The following is a 23,467-nucleotide window of genomic DNA, read 5'->3' on the forward strand; positions in this document are numbered from 1 at the left end:
AAAAGTACAATTAGGGGATATATCTTTCATAAATCTGGATAACTTTAGATTAGTAGAAACAACATTTTGTAAACACTTCCAGGTGAAGATCTTAATTCTTTGAGATACATTTAAACTCCACAATCCTTTCCATAAGGAATCTGGCTGTCCTAAGTTATGATGGTTCATTGTTGTTTCATTTAGCTTGTTATACGTAGATTTGGCAGTGAACTTACCTGAGTTAGTAAGCAGCCATCTAAGAGTATCTGGTTTGGCTGCTAAGTTATCATCCAAAGCAATTCTTATGTTACTGATTTGTCTAGCTATATGACTTTGGAACAATTCAAAAATTAAAATGGAATTCCACTTATGATTGGATCAATTAGATCTTTCACAAGTGTTAGATGAGAGTTGATAATAATTTTGTAGGTACTAAGCTTTTCTTCTAGTTTAGGGATCCAGTTATCTTCCTAGATATTAATGCTACTTCCATCTCCAATTTCCAAATACTATTTTGTTCAACTAGCTTAATCCCCATATTTATACATTTCCAAATCCAAGAATTAGTAGAAGGTATTTTTGCTTTAAAAGCATAGGAATTCCTGAAATATCTAGGTTTAAGTTGAGATACCCTAAGTGCCTTAAGTTTAACCACTATAGGTTTAACCGCTGCTTTATAGAGAAAAAGCAATTTCTGATTAGAAAACTCTTTAGTCTATTCAACGGGATTCCAAGATTTTTATGCGGCATTCATAGGCCTGTATCTTTCATTACCAAAGGTAAAAAAGAATGACAATAATTGAGATGGTACATTAGGTCCATTATCATGAGACGAATAATTCATCCTGTCACGGACACCCACAATCAAATTAGAAGGCCACATCAAATTAATCATCTTTCTTTCTCTTCATCAAAAACCAAAAATCCCCAGCAAAAACAAAAATTCTCTACTGCAATCGCCATGGATTTACTATATCATTCTTCAGAATTCCTTCTTCCTTCGTTTTCCGAAGGTATGAAAACCGATTATGCCCTCGTGATTCTTAATCAGCCACTTCCAAAATTCACACCAGTGTTATGGGATCATGCCAAGATAGTTTTATGTGCTGATGGTGGAGCGAACAGACTGTTCGATGAAATGCCTCAGTTATTTCCACAGCAAGATTCTGCTTTTGTTAGAAGCAAGTATAAACCGGATGTGGTTAAAGGAGACATGGATTCCATTAGAACTGAAGTTAAAGAATTCTATGCAAATTTGGGAGCTCGAATAGTTGATGAATCAGAAGATCAGGATACTACAGATCTTCACAAATGCGTGTCATTTGTTCTTCAGGATGCTATTGTGGGCAAATCTGATGATCTGTGCATTCTTGTTGCTGGAGCTCTTGGTGGAAGATTTGATCATGAAATGGGAAATATCAATGTTCTCTGTATGTTCTCCAACATTCGGATAGTATTGTTGTCTGATGATTGCCTGATTCAGCTGCTTCCGATGACTCATCGGCATGAGATCTGTATTCTGTCATCTGTTGAAGGTCCACATTGTGGGCTCTTCCCAATTGGTACTGCTTCTGCAATTGCTACAACAACTGGGTTGAAATGGGATCTGAATGATACTGAGATGAAATTTGGTGGGTTGATAAGTACTTCCAATATCGTGAGCGAAGAGAAGATCACCGTGCAATCGGATTCACATCTTCTGTGGACTATTGAAATTCGAAAACCAGCAACTTGAAGGTTATTGATTTGCAGGCATATATAAGATTGTACTAGGAAGTTATGCGCAGTTGTATTCCAATTGGTCAGAAGCAGTTTATGTCAGTAGTTAGGAAGTGTGGCTATTGAGTATGTAATGAATGTATTGGATTGAGAGTTTATGAATGATAAGTTAGCAGACTATCCTCTTCTGTGTTTTTCTTCTAATCTGAATTCTTCTTCTCGGTTTGTCCGAAAGTTACTGACAGATTGTGTTGTAGAACGCAAAACTTCATTTGCTGTAAAAATGGTAAGCTGTGTGGGTAAGCATTTAGTTGTAAGAACGGTGCCTGCACCAACAACAAGCAACAGAGAAATTGAGGATAGTTTAACATGCCGACCCAAAAGTTTGGTGCCATTTCTATCTGTACAAACCCTGTGGAACTAAGTACCCCTGTAGAAGCCTTGAATGAAACGGGAATCAATTAAAATTCACCAACAATTATTCCATTACATATATGCATTTATATGTGTGTAAATGTTACAGTAGAACAGAGCCAACATCAACAAGCACATGTAAAAAAGAATTGAAAAGAGAGATACTGTAGAAACAAATTGTCATCCTTAATCTGTTATTCTGGTTATTGAGTTGATGTTATTGCTGCAAACATACTAATTACAATATGGACCATTCTTGTTTTTGATTCTCTTGCTTAACGATTTTCCAGCCTTGCTAAACAGAGATCTCATCTGCATTCTTGACAATCGAGAACCTATGTGCCACCATTACTGAAGTTTAATTCGTCATTAGCCTATAAGGTGCTTGTTGAACTACACGTTCGGACTCAACATCAAGTGCGCTGGTGGCTTCATCAAGTAGCGAGATTGCTGGGTTCTTCAGACAGCTCTTGGAATGGCTCAGCCACCTTCGTTGAGTAGCCCTCGGGAAGTCCACTAATGAAGTTGTGTGCGTTAGCAAGCTTAGCAGCCTCGATGACCTCTGACTCTGTTGCTCCATCTTTTCCATAAAGCATGTTTTCATCGATTGATGTAGCAAATAGTGCTGGTTCTTGTTGGACAAGACCAATATGTCTCCTGAGAGATTTGAGCTCTAGTCTGATATCTTTTCCTGTAGTCAATCAATGTATGTTAATAAAATTAGAATACAATTAGTTATCTACATCTCCAAGGGTGATGAAGTTTATAAAAAAAGCAAATAGAAGTTATCATGTGAGAGACGACAGAAGACTTGCCAAATATCATGACCGTCCCAGATGTCGCATCGTAGAAGCATAGTACCAGCGCCAAGTACAGAGCTCTTGCCAGAACCACTTGATCCTACCATTGCCATGCTCTTGACAGACCTGACTTTCAAATTATAATCCTTGAAAATCAGTGCATTCACTCTTGAAGGGTAAATCAGAATTACCTTCTTTGTAACTTCTGGAGCCATTGCCAAGGTTTCTCCCATAGCTAGCCCTGTCACGATCAATTTCATGACAGTTTCGTCAAACCATGCAACCTCATTCTTCAAAATTTCTGTTAAAAGAAAAAACAAGTTTTCTAAGAATATTTAATAGGCATAGCTAATACATAAAGTATGAGTTGAAATACTCTATGTCTGGATGAGAGTCTTAAAAGTAATAATACTAGTTTGGGGACTTAATGTAACCTGGAAACATTCTCTCTCTACCCGAAGAGTAAGTTGAGTTCTCCCATGAAACCAAAGCCAAGGTGCTCAATGGTGTGAACAACTACAGCTATGATTGCACCCCCAAGAAAGAGCAGTGGGATTTTCATAATTTCAATTTCTGTAGTGTCCCAATCCATGTAACAAGAGCTTCTCTGACATCAAGAGCAAAAAGTGGCATTTTGTCACCAGCAATAATGGCACCAACTGTGCCAACCAAACCATAGATCCATCAAGGAGCTGCCATTTGCATAAAATCTTCTCATTGACACGTGCTGTGGCTGGACAGGCTCTGCCCTGTCAGGTTTATCTTGATTCTCTTCAAGGATAACTCTCTTGAGTAATTGATGCTGCCCAAGAATAAACCGCAAAGGTGCATTACAACAGTTTCCAACAACAATAGCAAAGAAAGCCTTATACCCAGATATGAATAAAACGCAATTTTAAATTTTTTTGGTCTTCTTAATTGCAAAAGTTGCATCTATTATGGAAAGATTCATCAAGAATGTGTTGGTAGTTATAGGCTATGGACGGATCCTTGGTGGAAATTTGAGACCTGAGATCCGCGAAGAAATCTTCCTAGCTAATTGATCACAGTCGCAATATTTGAAGAAGATAAAACTGAAGGGATGAGAATACACCTCCAAATGATTAGTGTATGACTACTGCAGATAAGGTACCTGAGTGGTTAACCATGCTTGAGTCAAGCGAGGGGTATCGCTGCAAATTAACTGAATCTTGGAACTGAACAAGAGATGAATATATGCTGTTAGGTTTTGACATCATCTCCTCATGGCTCCTCAGTCACCACAATCTTTTCCTGCTGACAACAGTACTTATGTCTGCATTGAGTATGGTGGAAAGTCAGTGAGTGGCCACTACTGTGGTCAATCCCAACCATAACACGATAAAGAGCTTCTTGCACACTTTTTTCAGGCTCCGCATCAAGGGAACTTATTGTTGTTACTTCATAAGGGAGGAGGATCGATTGAGGGGGTTCTGAGTATCGCTCGAGATATTGCGATCCTTTGCTTCTGTCCTCCAGATAACTGTATCCCTCTCTCTCCCACCTAGTGAAAAGAGAACAACAAATCTGTTAGACAACAAATATATGTACATTCACATTTAAGAGGAAAAGTAATTTCTGCAGTATATCTCACAATTGCCAAGTCAATAATTACCTGTGTTCGGTATCTATCTGGAAGGTTGTTGATGAATGAAAACACTTCAGAAAGCTTCGCAGCATGGTTAATATCTTGCTGGTGGCATCATCTTTCACATAGAGGATAATTTCCCAGGATGCTTGTAGCGGACAAGGCAGGTTCTTGATTGAAAAGTCCAATTTGTTGTCTAAGCCATTTGAAATCAAGCTCCATAATTTCATGCCCATCAAACAATATATTCCCATAAAGCGGCTCATAGAAGCGCTCGATCAATCGGGATCACAGTGCTCTTGCCTGACCCACTTCCTCCTACGAGAGCTATGGTCTTTCCTGAAGGTATATCTAGACAAAGCTTGTCAAATATCACTACACCTGTCGTGATGTGTAACTGAAACAAACGTCTTTGGATTCAAGTAACCCGTCAACTCTTTCTTGCTCCTTGCTCTCGCCCAACATGGATTTACTAACTGTGTATCTCTCTATCATCTCAAAAATTGGGTAAGCAGCAGATGTTGCTCGGATAAAATTAGAGACATTTGGTGTTGCTTGTCCAAGCGAACTGCAAAAGGCACAAATTTTTGATCACTAAGGTGTTGCAAATCTCATTTGGTAGACTAGATTCATCAAAAAATCTTAGTTTGCAAAACCAGGGGATATGAGAAGATACTTACATGCCTGCAATGACCGGTAGTAAAAGATCCCCCTCCATTTGTTATTCCTTGATGACCGCTAAACTCACAGGCCAGCGATGACAAATGACAACCTCTCCAGCAATTTCTCCTGCCTTTACATGCGATTTCCTCACTCGTGCAATAAGACCACCACCGATGGCAATCAGCGAAACGATAAATAATGTTAAAAGACTTATTTGCCACACTCTGGCAGAACCAATTGCGAAGCCTGCAATAAAGCGGCTGATGTAGTGCATAAAGTTTACAACCTACAGAAACATTCAAGGATATATTAGAACTAATAAGTGTTGTATGCAAGTTGCAAACTACATTTATATAAATCAGAATGCAATTTTAACTTTAAGAACCCTGAATTTTTATAATTTATATTGCTATAATACCCTGATGAATTCTTTTGTATCTAGGCTACTGAACTACAAGGTTCAATAGTGTGGATTTCACCATTTTTGAGTGGCAAGAGGCCGAGAGACCTTACATATAACCCCTTGCACCCAACAATTTCAAAGGTGATGGTCAAATAACATGCCATTTTTGGGGGAAATTTAGACAAAATTGTTCCAAAATCAGATATTTGGGTGGAAAATATATCAGAAACAAGATTGATCTTCTAATTAGTTAATGGAAAAATGGATTTCAAGAAAATTTTCAACTGGAATTGTTTGTTAATTAATTGAAAGTGTAAGCCTGAAAACCAAATGAAACAATGAAATATGGTTTAAGAAAAGAATAACACCTGAAACAGCCATGGGAAACATTAGGATTTGCAAATCTCTTTTGTTTAACTCGGAACTTCAAATATGTGAGATTGGGGATCTGAAAGCAGAGTTCGTTTGTTGCTGCGGGTAGGAGTCTGAATTTCGAGAGTGTTTGTGAAAATTGAAATAGTGAAGAATTCTAGGTTAGCTTTAGGAAACTTTGTTGTCGTAAGAAGTCTTTTTTTTTTTTTTTTTTCTTTTTTTGATTTTATGAAGTTGAAAAGTCAAATTTAAGAAATTAAAAAGTGAAAACTACTATCAAACCCATTTTCTGGGATTTCTCCGCTGTGAAACCCACCCACGTAAAACTTGACTCTCGCCCCCATTTTTTTTTGAAGACAAATTTTTCCCAAGTTCATATTTTTCTAAAGTTACGTTTTATTTTTTTATTTTTTTTATCAAGGAAACGAGGTAGAGGTACAAGAAGCAGAATTTTCTTCAAAATAAGAAACATCTGTAGATTGATTTTCGATCTTCTCATGCACCAAAAATACACGAAGATCCCAATTTCCCTGATCACCATCGTTCACATCAGAGAATCTAAGAAAGAAAAATAATGGTTGGAGTCGGAACTGAAGACCGAAGAAAAATGGTTAGCTAGCGGAATTGCAGGTCTTCAAAAAACATGCATCGAGCTCTGGAAATAATTGAATTAATTCCATTCAAAAATCAGATGAATCTCTCGATTTCTTCTCTCAGGAAAAATCATGGTATTACTTGATTATGTTCTTCATGGTATGTGATTTCTTACAAGGTAGAAGTTTTGGGTTTTTCATTAGTGAAACCCCAAATTTATGATTTGTGTTTATCTTACTTTCAATTTAATATTCTAGATAAGTTTCTCTTTTGTATGAAGCCCTAGTTTTGGACAGAAGATTACTGTTAAATCTTTTTGTTTGATATTATAGGGTTTCAGCTTGTATGGTCTACACGAGATATGGCATTAGTAAATAATCCTGATTAGGAATAGATGTATGGTTATCATCAGCATTGCTAGTAGAGCTCATGGCATCATCTTCATACTTTATCAATAGCAACAAATCACTTGTTCACAAATTCTTCATCCTTTAACCAGGGATCTTGTGGCCACCACTATTTGGACAGGAAATACCAGAGAGGCTTGGTTGCATGAATTATAATTCGAAGCTTCAATAAAATTCCAACCATCTGACTCTAATATAATTCTCGTTCTCTCTTTAGTACAAAATTGGATTCTCTCGCCCGTATGTTATACAACAGCTGCAGAACGTGCAGTGGCAAGGCAAGGGAGATGGAAGTGCAGATGGGTTTGGTGTGCGTGTGATGTGTATTTAGAAGAAAATGGTAAATGGAGGTGTGAGTAGTGATGCATAACAGGTTATGCATCTACAAAATTTGTCGCATAACAGGTTATGCATCTACAAAATTTGTCGCATAACATGTTCTGCAGCTTTTTCTTTTTGCATAACTTGTTATGCAGTGCAAAAAACGGTTGCATAACACGTTATGCAGCTACTTTTTTCTTAGTATTGAAACCAACAGAAAATAAGGTTGCATAACTTGTCATGCACCTACAATAATATCTACTTAACATGTTATGCAGACGCGAAAATGGATGCATAACTTGTTATGCATCTGAAAATATGACTGCATAATACATTATGCATCGAGGAAATTGTTGCACAATCTTTTATGCATCGAGAAAATAAATGTGTAACCTGATATATATCCGTAAATATGGATGCATACTGCATTATGCATCAATTTTTTTATATACGCACTAAAATCAACCAAAACAATGGTTACATAACTTGTTATAGATGCATAACTTTGTTATGCAGATGCATAATTTGTTATGCAGTCGAGAAAATGGTTGCATAATTCATTATGCGTCTACAGAATGTGTTATGCAACGTTTTTGGTGGCTGCATAATGGTTATGCATCAATTTTTCAAAAAATTTCCCTAAAATGATGATCACCTCTGATTTTTTTCGTGAAAAATAAAAATTTGATATTGTTGTTTGTACTCGTTGTGTAGCTCTCTTAAAAAGATTTCCGACGATATAAAATTTGTTAAATTCCAAGGCGTGGTTTTTTAGCTATGTTATATCCAAGTTGCATTGCCAATTATAACCCTGAAAAATTAGGATGCATAACGAGTTATCCCTGAAAAAATAGTATGCATAACCCGTCATGCGGATGCATAAACCTTCATGCAGACATTTTTAATAATTTTGGATAATTATGGGTGTTACGGTATCTAAAATTAATTGTGGGCCTAACAATGACAATATTTTTTTTGGGTCGGCGCCTAATTTTCCCAGATGAAATTAGGGGGAGACCCAAAAAAAATAATATTCTCGTTCTCAGACCCACAATTAATTTTGTATACCGTGACACCCGTAATTATATGAAATTATTATATGAATCAATACATAACTGGTTATGCATACTATCTTTTCAGGCATAACTCGTTATGCATACTATCTTTTTCAGGGGTATAATTGGCAGCGCAACTTGGACATAACATATCTAAAAATCCGCGCCTTAGAATTTTACAAATTTTATATCGTTGGAAATCTTTTTAAAAGAGCTACGCAACGAGTACAAACAAGAATATCAAAATTTTGTTTTTAACGAAAAAATCGGAGGTGATCCTCATTTTAGGGAAATTTTTTGAAAACTTGATACTTAACCATTATGGAGTCACCAAAAACGATGCATAACACATTCTGCAGACGCATAACGAATTATGCAACCATTTTTTCGACTGCATAACAAGTTATGTATCTGCATAACAAAGTTATGCATCTATAACAAGTTATGTAACCATTGTTTTGGTTGATTTTAGCCGTACATATAAAAAATTGATGCATAATGCAGTATGCATCCATATTTATGGATGCATATCAGGTTATGCATCTATTTTCTCGATGCATAATGCATTATGTAGCCATATTTTCGGACGCATAACAGGTTATGCAGGTTTTCTGGACTGCATAACAAGTTATGCAACAAAATTTGTAGATGCATAACAGGTTATGCATCCATTTTCACGAATGCATAACATGTTATGCAGACAGTTTCTCGACTGAATGACATGTTATGCAGTCATTACCACATCATCATCTTCTTTCATGTTTCATTAACTCCCAGCAAACCATTATCTTTCAGTTATTCGGGGGCTCTTGGTCAAAATCATGTATTTACACCATCATCTTCTTTCATGTATTTACACCATCATCTGCAATTAAACCTGCATAACAGGTTATGCAACAAATTTTGTAGATGCATAACAGGTTATGCATCCATTTTCACGAATGCATAACATGTTATGCAGACAGTTTCTCGACTGAATGACATGTTATGCAGTCATAACCACATCATCATCTTCTTTCATGTTTCATTAACTCCCACGCAAACCATTATCTTTCAGTTATTCGGGGGCTCTTGGTCAAAATCATGTATTTACACCATCATCTTCTTTCATGTATTTACACCATCATCTGCAATTAAACCTTCTTCACAACTCATCCAGTATTGATTACTCCAACTCAATTCACGACTGAGAGTTTCATAAAAATCTGAAATTCATTTCAAAATCTTCATTGAAAACAAGTTTTGATCATAAATCTATGATGACCAAACCGTGTTCTACAAACCCATTTAAGGATTTTTGCTGCTACCATTAATAACAGTAGTGAATTTAAATTGTAACGAAGAGAATCGGTAGTAAGAGTGTTCGTCGTTAATTCGAAGAAGAAAATGATTTGGTGCTGCTGTTGAGATCAATCGAATTTAGGCATGAATTTGTTCTCGAAATCAATCGAATCTCTCCCTTTTTCTGAGATCTAGGTATAGTAGAGAAGAAGAAGAAGAAAAAAACACGCAGAAGAAGAAAAAAAAAAGACAGAAACAGAATTTTATATATTTTGGGTTTGAGAATAATTTTCTTCCAGAATTTGGATGCGCGCCTGTAGTTTTGGGAGCGTGGATTTCACAGTAGAAACATCAGGGAAAATGGGTCTCCCTGTAGTTTTCACAAAGATTATATGGAACCGTAGAAAGCTCTACTTGGCAAGGTAGCAACAAGGGCCCAATACTTTTTTTAAGATGAGAAACCTACTGTTAAACTCATTTCTCAGGTTTTAAACTCATTTCTCAGTTTTTTTCCACTGAAAACCCACAGACTGAAAAATTCATGCGCGCCCCCATTTTAGGGAAAAATTTCTCTCCCACCCATTTTTTTTAGAAATTATAATTTCGTCACACAAAATGTCCCATGATATCCAAATCGGTTTTTATGTTCTCACAATTTAATCAAACTGAGATTAAACTTCTAGCCAAATGCAATCAAATAAGCACGAATCATCCATCGGATCGTTTCCGTATTAAGAAACTAATCAAATAAGGAAAAAACAAAGAAAGAGAATGAAAAACAGGGCACATCCGAACAAAATTTTCATCAATTTTTTCAATCAACATCAACTTCTCTAAATAACCCATTCAATTTTATCTACTACATAGTCTAAAATTACGAGGTATTGGATTCTGGAACAATATTGATTAATCAATCAATCAAGAAGAACAAAGCCAGAGTTGTTCGATTATAGACGACCCACAGCAAGTAGTGTAAATTGATAATAAGATTAATGGAAGAAAATAGATATTTTGATCGATGGAGAGTGCTGAAATGCAACAAAAAAAAGAAAAGATTTGTGGAGTTGGGAAGAAATTCATCCACATACCAATGGAGGAAAACTGCTGCTGCTGAAGAGAGGAAATGCTAGTTGTTTAAGGTTATACACTCCAGCTGAAAAAGTGTTTGATTTATGACGTGTTGTCCATGCATCTCATGTTAGCCACATGTGGACCAGTGAGGAAATGGGATCCCCTTTTGCTATCTTTAGGCACACTGATAAAATGTGTAATGGTCATTAATATTACTCTACGTGTGAGTGGTATGAGACTTTGTTTCTTCCAAGCCAATGCCAAAACACTTTATTCAGGTTGGGAACCACTGATCAGTCAGGGCAAATATATATATGCATGTAACCAAATCAATCTGGACCTTGGATCATTAAAATGGCACCCCTATGATTAAATTAGATGCATAAATTGTTATGCAACAAATTTATGTACAAAACTTGTTATGATTAACTTGTTATGCAGAAAATTTATGATTAACTTGTTATGTAGAAAACTGAAACGGTGCATAACAATCTATGCAGATTAAATTAGATGCATAAATTGTTGTGCAAAAAATTGAAATGGTGCATAACACGTTATGCATCAACTTTTTTGTTACTATCGAAACAAGCAAAAACAAAGACTGCATAATTTGTCATGTATCTACAGTAATATCTGCATAACATGTTATGCAATCGCGAAAATAGATGCATAACCTGTCATGCATCCGAAAATACGGCTGCATATGCATTATGCATCGAGAAAATTGTTGCACAATCTTTTATCCATCTATTTTTTATGTACACACTAGTACAATGGCTACATAACTTGTTATAGATGCATAATTTGTTATGCAGTGGAGAAAATGGTTGCATAATTCGTTACGCGTCTGCAGAATGTGTTATGCATCAAGTTTTCAAAAAATTTGCCTAAAATGATGACACCTCCGATTTTTTCGTGAAAAACAAAAATTTGATATTCTTGTTTGTACTCGTTGCGTAGCTCTCTTAAAAAGATTTCAAACAATATAAAATTTTTAAAATTCCAAGGCGCGGATTTTTAAATATGTTATATCGAAGTTGCGTTGCCAATTATACCCTTGATGCATAACCCGTCATGCGGATGCATAATCCGTCATGCAGACATTTTTAACAATTTCATATAATTATGGGTGTCACGGAAATAATTATGGGTGTCACAGTACCTAAAATTAATTGTGGGCCTGACAAGGAGAATATTATTCTTTTTGGGCCTGCGCCTAATTTTTCTTTTTAAGATTTATTGCTTTAACTTCTTCTGAAGTGACTTTATGTGCCACTTTTAAAGATTTCTGAAGTCATACTGCCTTTGATGTTACCTTGCGAGAGAGGATCGCCTCACACATTTATTCGCATATTATCTCGTACTTGCGACATTTATTCTTGTGAATAAAATTCAAACAATAACAAGTTTGGAAATAACATTTTCGGGATATATGTGCCTTAGTTCTTGACATTTGGTCTTCAGTAGAGATAGTAATCTATTGTGTTTGTTTTTCTTGTTGTATTTGTTTAACAAGCGGGTCGGGTAATATGATCTGCTACAATTGGTAGTAGTTTTATGGGTTTTATCATTGATTTTTGTTAAAGGGAGAGAAAAAATGGATCTGAGGAGAGCGAAAACCTTAGTTGACTCAATACCTAGACCAATTTTGTTAATGAATTTCGACTCGGACAACCATGCCCTTATATCCTAACTTAACCTACATATCTAAATTAACCGAAGGTTTAGTTATTTGAACAAGAATCGAAGGAAACAAAACCGAACTCACATATTCGAGTTATTATGATCATCAACAATCAAAAAATGTTTCAGGAAAAAAAAATCATCAAACGCTGTTAAACCCTATGAGTCAAAAAGTGTGATATCCAATCGAACTGTTACCGCTAAAATGGCACCTTGTTAATGATGCTTTACCTGATATGACTTGGGAAATGGAAAACTTATACTTTTAAATATCAATGATATGCTGCAAAGTTTCACTACAACAACTAATGGATGTGTATAATCATGTTAACTATCACTGATTGTGTGATTGTCGCTCAAGTGAGTCAACGATCACTACATAACTGAATACGGCTTTAACATTAGTTTACAACTCAGTAAAATACAGACTTCGATGTCAACTTATTAGAACGTGAACAAACAAAAACTATGGAAAATTTGTTTGCAGTTCATGTTTACCTTCTTCATCTTGAGATATGGATTTCGGTAATGTTTACATGATGAACATAGAAAAATCCCCGAACGATACAATCTTGATCACTTTTAGGCACATCATGGTGCTTCAAGGTTAAAGAAATAAGAAGAACGAAGTGGTTCGACTGGCTGTGAACTTGATTTGTGAGTTGTATTAGGTCTACTCTGTAAGCATGTGAGCCGAACGTGTGGAGGGTATATTTGTCCGAGTTAAAATTCATTAGATAAATCGGTCAAGTTAGTGAGTCAAATACGGTTTTCGCTCTCCTCGGATCCATTGTTGCTCTCCCTGTAACAAATATCTTTACCATTTGCACGTATCTGTTAGAATCAGTATTACATGATATTCGACTCATATATATACATATGAGGTAAGGTTCCAAAAATAAAAGGACTATAATGACATTGTTTTTTTTTATCCAACAACTAAAAAAAACTTCAAGTAACAACAAATATATTAAATATTTATGAGAAACGGAATATAGTGGCATTGTTGTTATCTAATATATTTATAGCAACAAAAACAAAATCGTAATTTCAAGTAAGAAACTCAACAAACGAAACATGGAAAACCAAAGGATTATTTAAATATATTTACAGTAAGGATGGAAACCCAACAACTCAGAAAAGCTTCAGAACCTCCTATATATTTGTAACAACAAAAACTGAATTGTAAATCCAAATAAGAAACTTAACAACCGAAACCTAGAAAAACAAAGGATTATTTAAATAGAATATACATATATGCATGTAAATAGAATACATATATGTATTCCAATATATATAGTTCCGTGCACTAACTCTTTTTAGTGTCTGCATTAAATTTGCATTGATTTCTATTCAAAGTGGGGGATTGTTAGAATTTTGAATATAAATGTGAGTTAGTTAGTGTGAATGGATAAGTCCTTTTCAATATGTAGTGTCTTCATTCTCCAAGAGTCACTTTTAAACAAATATAAACCACCCCCACCCATTGCATTAATGTTTTTAATTCAGCGTAATAAACTAGTACTAGAAATTCTAGAGTTTGCATGTTGTCTTCAAGAGTCAAAAGAAGAGTTCGTGCTACATCTTTCGCGTTCGATGTTTGATGATCCTCAAGTGGTGCGAGAGGTATTGTTGAATGACGGAGACATATTCCATACACTCTAACAACATGAAGTACACGACATTAAATTTCTTAAGCAAAGAGATTACTCACCTCAATACACCCAAATAAGTTTGCTTAAGTTTGTTTTGATTGATCATCTCTTTTTATATTCCTCTTCTTATTTTTTTCTTGTTTTGGTATTGGTTTTACGAGATGTAACACATAACCGGATCGTTGTTACAAAGAGTTGTAAAAAATCGATGGATAATACACGAGTCGTATTATGGAGAAATCCGTAACCAAGATAATTATCCAATAATATATATATATATATATATGTGTATATAGTATTTATATTTTAAAATATGAAAAGTATCACACGAATAACATATAAAAAAATCACATGAATCACATATGAGAAACAACAAACTCTGAGACTTATTAAACTTCGTTATTAGAAAGTAGGGATCACAAATCAAACTTCGTTAGTCGCAAGTGCTTTACATATCAAATTGTTAGCAAACAAGAAAACCAACAAAACAATAATCTTCTTCTTCTTCTCTCTATCCATTTCTTGTCTTGGTGATTCACTCTGTCTGTGGAACTCACAAAATGGAAGAGGAGAACTCAAAAGAATAAGTGAGATTGGTAGGTCCTATTGATTGTTACTTAGTGATTTCCTTTGTTGGAGTGAGTATAGAAGAAGTTTCCGACTTAATGGAAGTCACATTGTATTTACCAAATATAACTATTTGAGTGGAACTCATTGAAGTTTATTCATCCATTTATGTAAATTTTATAAGAGTTGTGGATACAAAATACCGTACATCAAGTAAGCATGGGAAATAATGATCATCAAAACCGAGCGAAGACGACCGCATACAGCTTATCCAGGGTGACGCATAAGATGACGTCAACTTAATCACGAGTAAAGTGTGAAGAGCTGTGCAATAGTACAAAAAAACCGTGCGTCAACAATAAAGTCCTCGCGACGTTGACGCACGTCAGATCCGAAATTAGGGGCTTTATTAGCTGTCATCCACTATGTAAACTCTTATATAAGGAGCAGAGCGGCCTTGTATTGAGGGAGATCTTTTTGAGGGTTTAGACAAGATATTTAGGAGAGAGAAAGATTATTTGTAGAGAAAGTTAGGGTTTCTTCATTATATTGTATCCACTTTGAAGATCTTAATGAATGTTCTTATGATTCTCATGGAGTTTACTTAGATTGTTCTATACATTTTATTAAGGGTGTGGTTGTGAGATTTCTCACAACTACAAGAGTTGTTAACTTCTTGTCCGACTGATATTATTAAAAAAAGTAATTTGAACTCCGTGAAGTTTATTCAGATCTAGGGCTTAGACCTTGTCCACGTAGGGGTGAATGTTTTAGGTGCAACAAAATTAAACACGGCACAAATTATGCAATATGAGAGTATGCTGACTTATATGTACTTGAATCTTCCCATGATAAAAGCATTCATGTACACTTAGATTGTCATGAAATGCATCAAAAAAATAAAATAAATTGTACTTGCATAATAATCAATCGCCAAAAACTACAATTGTCATATAAAACGGAATGATATCATCGATGGTCTTTACATATATATGCAGCAGAGTGTATGATCATATCAATAAATACACTCTTCGAGCAGACCAAGTTCCGTCAAATAAAAAGTAGTAGGGGTGAATTACTTTAATGGAGAAGTAGGCCGCATCTACAATTCCTTTTTATTACTCTTCAGTCTCGAGACATGCGTGCTGATTTCATTGTAACCACCCAAAGGGGGTTCATCATCAGAAAAATAAGACTAAGTTAACACCTGCTCTCGGCCAAAAAATACACAGCCCCAAGCAAGATAATGATCGCTCCCCTTGATACCTACAAAAACGTAAAATGCATGAACTGCCGATACCAAAACATAACCAATAGCCAAAAGAACATACAACGCCATTGTTTTATGCCTTTTCATTAGAATGTGGAAGCTCTGGAACCTACAGATAGAAATGAGTCGACTGATGGGCACCAAAGCTACCACGCTAAGGAAATGGAGAAGGGAAAGCTGCATTAAAGACTGCAAGAAGGATAGAGCTGCACCAGTTACTCTACCATCTTCCTTCTCTCAACTGAAACATCGTGGCGGTGTCAGAAATCCTCGGAGGACGGTTAATATCTTCACTGGTGGCATCATCTTTCCCATAGAGGATATTTTCGCGGATGGTTGTAGCGAATAAGGAAGGTTCTTGATTAACCAACCCAATTTGTTGTCTAAGCCCTTTGAGATCGAGCTCTCGAAATAGGGGTACATGCATTCAAGACTGCAAGAATAATAGAGGTTTACCATTTTCCTTCTCTCAACAGAGAGACATCTTGGTGGTGGAAAACCAGCTAACACTAGAAAACTTACACAATCAAATGATCTTACCAGCTTCCACAATTCAAAACTAATTTCGGGTTAAGTTGTTTGGTACATCTTGGTGGTGTCAAGCCAGGGAGAGGCTCTTTAGAGACACAAGAAAACTTACACAATTAAATGATCATATCAGCTTTTACAATTCATAACTATTTTCGGGTTAAGTTGTATGGTACAACCAAATCCATAAGGTGTATGCATCTTTTTTTTTACTGCTCAACTGTATATTATAATCTTTCACAACATATACTTTCTAATATATCAAGTCAAGTTTGAACATAAATAGCGTCCTAAATGTCAGAATTTTCTTAGGGAATAATCACTGACAACCGCGGAATAACGGATTTTGAGATATTATGATGAATAATAAGTAAACCAAGAACAAGCAACTATAAAATACTATAAACATAAATCAACTCACAAGACACAAGATTTATAGTGGTTCGACCAATACATACAACTTGTATATATTGTCTACGTCCACTTTGAACCGCACCAACTCAAATCCACTATGAATAAAAACGATTACAACGTCGTGTGAATCCCAGCAAACCCTTGGTTACACCGCAAAAATTACCCGAGACGATAATCTTGTCTCTTGTTCCTCAATAATATGCTCTCACAACGAAACCCTAGCTTTAGCTATAAAAGATATACAAGAAATCTCTCACCGATCTCTTAATAGTTTTCTACACAATATAATTCTACAATGCCTAATTACCTATTTATTTAGGTTACAAACTTGGCCACCAAGAATCCTAACCGGTTTAGGAAACCCCTTCCCTAAATAACCACGGCTAACTTTAGGAAATAATTAATTAGTCTTCAATAACTAACAATCTCCCACTTTGAAGACTCATTGATTGTCTTCAATTCTCCTTTTCTTCAACTTTGGATTGACGGTGCTAAAACATCTTCATGTCAGTGTGGCTCCCCTCCCAGATCCTCATTCTGAGAGACCAACTAAAGTCTTGCAGAGCTTTAGCTTGTCTGATGTAACTCCCTTGGTAAACATATCCGCTGGATTCTTCGAACCAAGAATCTTCTCGAGCTTCAACTCTCCTTATTCTAAGATATCCTGAATGAAATGATAACGAATATCTATATGCTTCTTCCTAGCATGATAGACTGAGTTCTTGGCTAAATGTATAGCGCTTTGACTGTCGCTAAACAGAACACTATCTCGATGTTCCTTGCCCAACTCTGCTAATAAGCCTTGTAACCAAATCATCTCCTTGCTCGCTTCTGTCACTGCTACGTACTCCGCTTCCGTAGTAGACTATGTTACCAACTTCTGTAACCGTGAGTTCCAACTCACTGCAGATGACCCCATAGTATAAACATACCCGGTCGTACTTCGCCTTTTATCTACATCACCTGCGAAGTCTGCATCCACATATCCCCTCAAGATAAAACTACCTCTTCCATAACACAATGGTACGTTTGTGTTACCTCTCAAATACCTGAGAATCCACTTCACAGCTTCCCAATGTTGTTTTCCCGGGTTTTTTGCATATCTACTCACTACTCCCATTGCATGTGCAATATCCGGTCTCGTGCACACCATCGCATACATTAGACTCCCAATAGATGAAGAATATGGTACGTTAGTCATGTACTCATTTTCTTCATTTGTCTTTGCACACTGCATACTTGAAAGACGAATTTGACTTCCAAGTGGAGAGCTAACTGGTTTAGCATTCTCCATATTGAACCCTTTCAACACCCGTTCAATATATTCAGTCTGACTAAGCATAAAAGTACCCTTAGCTTTGTCCCTTATGATCCTCATACCAAGAATCTGCTTTGCTTCACCAAGATCTTTCATAGCAAACTCACTTGCTAATTGTTTCTTCAAATTCTCAACTTCTTGTAGAGATGTTCCGGAAACCAACATATCATCCACATACAGTAGTAATATGATGTAGTCAGAACCATTCCTTTTGATGTAACAACAATGATCTGCATTACACCGTGAGTAACCACTTCTATGCATGAAGTTATCAAACTTCTTGTACCACTGTCTCGGGGCTTTTTTTAAACCATACAAACTCTTCTCTTAGCTTGCACACCATCTCTTCCTTGCCTTTTACTATGAATCCTTCTGGATGCTTCATGTAAATTTCTTCATCTAGGTCACCATGAAAAAAAGTTGTTTTTACATCCAACTGTCCAAGGTAAAGATCTTCAGAAGCCACTAGACTTAACACTACTCGTATAGTAGTCATCTTCACAACTGGAGAAAATATCTCGTTGTAATCAACACCAGGTTTCTGCTGGAAACCTTTCACAACCAACCTCGCCTTGTAGAGAATTTCTCCATTTGCTTCAGATTTCATCCGACAAACCCATTTGTTATGCAACGTCTTCTTACCTCTTGGTAATTTTACTAACACACAAGTGCCATTCTCCTCAAGTGAATTCATCTCATCTTCCATAGCAAGTTGCCACTTGCCTGAATCATCAGCCGCTAGTGCTTCTTTAATATCTTTAGGTTCACCTCCATCCGTAAGTAATATATAATTCAGAGCATACCTTGGGTTCGGTTTCGGAGTTCTTGACGATCTTCGTACTTCTTGTGGAACTGTAGGAGTAACTCCCACTGCAGCATAAGTCCCTTCTTGTACTTCTCCGCCAACAACAACATCGTGCTCTTCTTGTACCACACTTTTTCCAGAAACATCATCAATATCGATATACAACTCCTTATCGACGTTGCTTGACCTGACATCTTCAACTTGTGTTGTATTCCTTTCCTTGTACAACTCATTCTCATTAAAAGTGACATTTCTACTTCTAATAACTTTGTGACCCTCATAGTCCCAAACTTTATACCCAAAAGCGTCAATTCCATAACCAAGGAATATACGCTTCTTTGCTTGAGAACCTAACTTAGACCTCTCACCGGTACTAAGATGAACATAACCAACACAACCAAAAACTTTCAAATAAAAAAGATTTACCTTTTTTCCATTCCAAACCTCCTCTGGTATTTTCATATCTAATGGACTACTAGGTGTCCTGTTAATTAGATAAGCAGCCGTCTCAGTTGGATGTGCCCAGAAGGTCTCGGGAAAACCAGACTGCAACCTCATGCACCTTGCACGTGCATTCAATGTCCAATTCATACGTTCTGCTACTCCATTCTCCTGTGGTGTCCTTGGAACTGTCCTCTCCAAACGAATTCCATTCGTAGCACATAACTGTAAGAATTCTTTTTTGTCATACTCACCATCGTTGTCTGACCTTAAACACTTCAACTTCAGACCAGTTTCTGTTTCAACCAAAGCTTTCCACTTCTTAAACACTTCATACACCTCGAACTTATTCTTCATGAAGTAAAGCCACACCTTTCTTGAGTGATCATCAATAAAGGTGACATAATATTGGAATCCGATGTGAGATGCAACATCAATTGGTCCCCATACATCTATGTGAACCAAATCAAGTTTCGCACTTCTCAAGTCTCTTCCTCCTCTGCTGAAACTAACCCGTTTTTGCTTTCCAAGGACACAATCTTCACAAAAACTCATATCAACAGATTTCACCTTAGGTAGATATCCTCCCGAACATAGAATCTCCATGTTCTTCTCACTCATGTGCCCTAATCTTCTATGCCATAAGTTAGTATCTTCACCACTACTAGCCACTGCTAAAGTAGTTCCATCTGAAGTCCGGTACAGAGTACCGACTCTAACTCCACGAGCTAATACCATATCTCCTTTCTTCACTTTCCAATTGTGTTTCGTTAACACAACTTCACAGTCATCATCACAAACTTGGCCCACAGACACCAAGTTCTTCTTCAAATTTGGAACGTGTCGTACATCCTTCAATTTCCATGTTGAACCGTTGACTTTCAAGATCACATCACCCAAACCGATGATGTCGCATGCTTCACCGTCACCTAAGAATACTTGGCCATAGTATCCTTCCTTGTAAGAGATCATAATACTCTTATCACCCGTCGCATGGAAAGAAGATCCCGAGTCAATAATCCAAGACTCATCTTGCTTGTCCTCAGAGAGTAGTAGAAAACCTTCCTTAATCACTTTCTTGTTATTAACAAGGACCTTCACCGGTTCTGCAGCTGCAACTACGTTGACCTCTTCTTGATTACCTTTGTTTCCACCATTATTAGCACCTTTGTTTTCAGGACAATCGCGCTTGAAGTGTCCTACTTTCTTACACGCCCAACACTCAACAAAACCTCTAGGCCGAGATTGAGATCTTCCCCTAGACTTTCCTCTAGACTTCCATCTAGATTTGTTGTTGTTGTTGTTGTTGTTCCGATTTGAACTCCTGCCTCTATCTTCTTCATGCATACTTAAGGCCGAGCTTGAAGAACTAGAAACATAACCTTGTTCTATTCTTCTCTCCTCTTCAACAATTAACCTTTGATGCACATCATCAATCTTCAACTAATCGCTCCCTGCGGAAGTACTAATGGTTGTCCTTGCAGTCTCCCAACTCTTTGGTAATGACGACAACAACCGTAAAGCTTGAACTTCATCATCAAAAGTAATACTAACTTTTAAAAGCTGAGAAATAATCGATTTAAACTTCACAAGATGTGCTGAAATCGCTTCGCCTTCTTGCATCTTCAGATTAAATAATTGTTCACACAATATATTCTTCCCCGAGGTTGATGACTTTTGATACAACTTTTCAAGTTTATCCATAAGATCCTTCGTACTAGTTTCCTCTTGTACGTTATTGTAGACTTCCTCCGTTAGACATCTACGGATCACGGCTACACACTTGCGATCAAGGGTTGTCCATTCATCGTCTTTGCGTGCTCCCTTTTTCACAACTCCACCCAATGGATCAGCAATGTCTTTCTCATATAGGTAGTCTTCCATCTGAGACTTCCAAAACACAAAGTTCTTCAAATTAAAAACTTTAACCCTAGCTACCGTACTTTCATTATTATCACCCATAACTCCCATTCCAATCGTACTACGATAAACCCTAAAGCTCTAACCTCGAGCTCTGATACCAGTTGTCAGGATTTTCTTAAGGAATAATCACTGACAACAGCGGAATAACGGATCTTGAGATATTATGATGAATAATAAGTAAACCAAGCACAAGTAACTATAAAATACGAGAAAGATAAATCAACTCGCAAGACACAAGATTTATAGTGGTTCGACCAATACATACAACTTGTGTATATTGTCTACGTCCACTTTGAGCCGCACCAACTCAAATCCACTATGAAGAAAAACGATTACAACGTCGTGTGAATCCCAGCAAACCCTTGGTTACACCGCAACAATTACCCGAGACAATAACCTTGTCTCTTGTTCCTCACCAATATATGCTCTCACAACGAAACCCTAGCTTTACCCTAAAAGTTATACAAGAAATCTCTCACTGATCTCTTCAACGTTTTCTACACAATCTAATTCTATAAGGCCTAATTACCTATTTATATAGGTTACAAACTTGGCCACCAAGAATCCTAACCGGTTTAGGAAACCCCTTCCCTAAATAACCACGGCTAACTTTAGGAAATAATTAATTAGTCTTCAATAACTAACACTAAATCCATCTTCAACTGTGCAAGAGTGACTTTAATCTCATCAATGTTATCTTGAAAGTTGCTTTCCATGCCAATGTCATTCCGAACATCAGCTTCCCCTCTCAGTGACGCACTTTACATCCATTACATTTATTAGGATTCTAACCTATGCCATACAATTAGATGAATTGCATTCAGAATGACACCAAGGAACACTCTGCTTTTAGGTTAATCAGAAATTATTCGATGCATTTATCAACAAACCAACACCATATAAAGAGAAAAACAAAAAAGAAAGCAAAAGAAAAACAAAAAAGAAAGCAAAATAAGGGCTAATAAAAGTCGAGCTAAAGAGGAAAACAAGTTTGATTCAGGACTTGACTGATGACTATGTCGATAAGATAAACGCCTGATTGAAGGAGAGATCAATCTACAGAAAGTAGAACTAGATACATACGTTTTAGAATTCAAGAATGTGATCCTCGGGACCGTAACTTGTGATATTCTAACAAACTTTGAGGAGAATTCACAACAGCAGGATCTGTGGCGCAATGGTAGCGCGTCTGACTCCAGATCAGAAGGTTGCGTGTTCGATTCACGTCAGGTTCATTTTTAATTTTTTCCCCTATTTTTGGCAACCTCCATAGTTTTTTCTAGCCTTTTCTTTGATGACTCTCTGTGTAGAGTCCATCTTCTTTGCTGGCTCTGATCACTTGATCATTTGAGCACTTATATACTTGTAACCTATACTTGTTATTTCGTCTATGTACTTGTAACTCTAAAAGGAATGGACGTACTTTAGAACTGGTAACTCAAGAAATAGAACTTCTGTATATTGATCTAACTAAAGGAGTATGTGCCAGAGAGAAAACTAATCAGGAATACTAGAACTGGAGATGAAAGGTTGAAGAAAGATTGAATAGGAGGCTAAAAACATGAACTCAATCATTTTTGTGTGAGACGCCGTAATACTGTAATACGCAAGTTTTGTAAGTCACCCACAATCAAAACCCTACGTCATTGTTGAACGGTTCCGAAGGTGAGACCAATTTACCTTGGTTGCGAAATTACAAACATTGCTTCTTTTTTTTCTTACCAGGAATAATATTACCCCCAACACTTCAAATTGATGCAAGTGCGTTTCCAAGTTTGGTATATAGGTCCTAGCTTGCTTCAAAAAAAAAAAAAAAAGGGTCCTAGCTACCCTCACAGCTAATATCTTTTATTACCATGGTAAAAATTGACAATATATGAGACAGTAACTTTGGTTCCCTTTATTACTGTGTTTTCACGGATCGCCAATTTCTATTTTAACACCAACCATATACATATCAAGTAAGTCCTCTCAATATGCCCATTTCTACTAAGTGTCTCTTTCTCTACAACAAATATCTCTTTGTAATCCATATCTCCAGACAATTCTATTTCTCCCATTCTGAATTTCTCGCAGTTCCTAACATCTGTTTCTTCCTATCTTCACTACAAACTCTTACTTTTTTTCCTTTCATTTCACTTCTATGTATTCGTACGTTCTCTCAATATGTGTAAATTT

General features: G+C 36.5%; 1 protein-coding gene, 1 non-coding gene and 1 pseudogene across 2 annotated transcripts; 2 read left to right on the forward strand and 1 right to left on the reverse strand.

Moving 5' to 3' along the window:
* Positions 1 to 665: 665 nt before the first annotated feature.
* On the forward strand, positions 666 to 1,902 carry LOC113318388 (thiamine pyrophosphokinase 1-like). Its single transcript, XM_026566546.1, has one exon. It carries the CDS (start codon positions 806 to 808, stop codon positions 1,712 to 1,714), a length of 909 nt encoding a protein of 302 aa, XP_026422331.1. The 5' UTR covers positions 666 to 805; the 3' UTR covers positions 1,715 to 1,902.
* A 9-nt stretch (positions 1,903 to 1,911) lies between these two features.
* LOC113316345 lies at positions 1,912 to 6,148 on the reverse strand (annotated as a pseudogene).
* A 16,304-nt stretch (positions 6,149 to 22,452) lies between these two features.
* Positions 22,453 to 22,524, forward strand: TRNAW-CCA. The gene has a single exon. It is a non-coding gene; the product is annotated as a tRNA-Trp (tRNA).
* Positions 22,525 to 23,467: the final 943 nt, after the last annotated feature.

The sequence above is a fragment of the Papaver somniferum genome, chromosome 10, assembly GCF_003573695.1.
Source record: "Papaver somniferum cultivar HN1 chromosome 10, ASM357369v1, whole genome shotgun sequence".
Lineage (NCBI taxonomy): Eukaryota > Viridiplantae > Streptophyta > Magnoliopsida > Ranunculales > Papaveraceae > Papaver > Papaver somniferum.

What these genes read in the sequence shown, in the direction of transcription:
- LOC113318388 (XM_026566546.1), top strand. Translation starts at nt 806, where the DNA reads ATGAGACGAATAATTCATCCTGTCACGGACACCCACAATCAAATTAGA.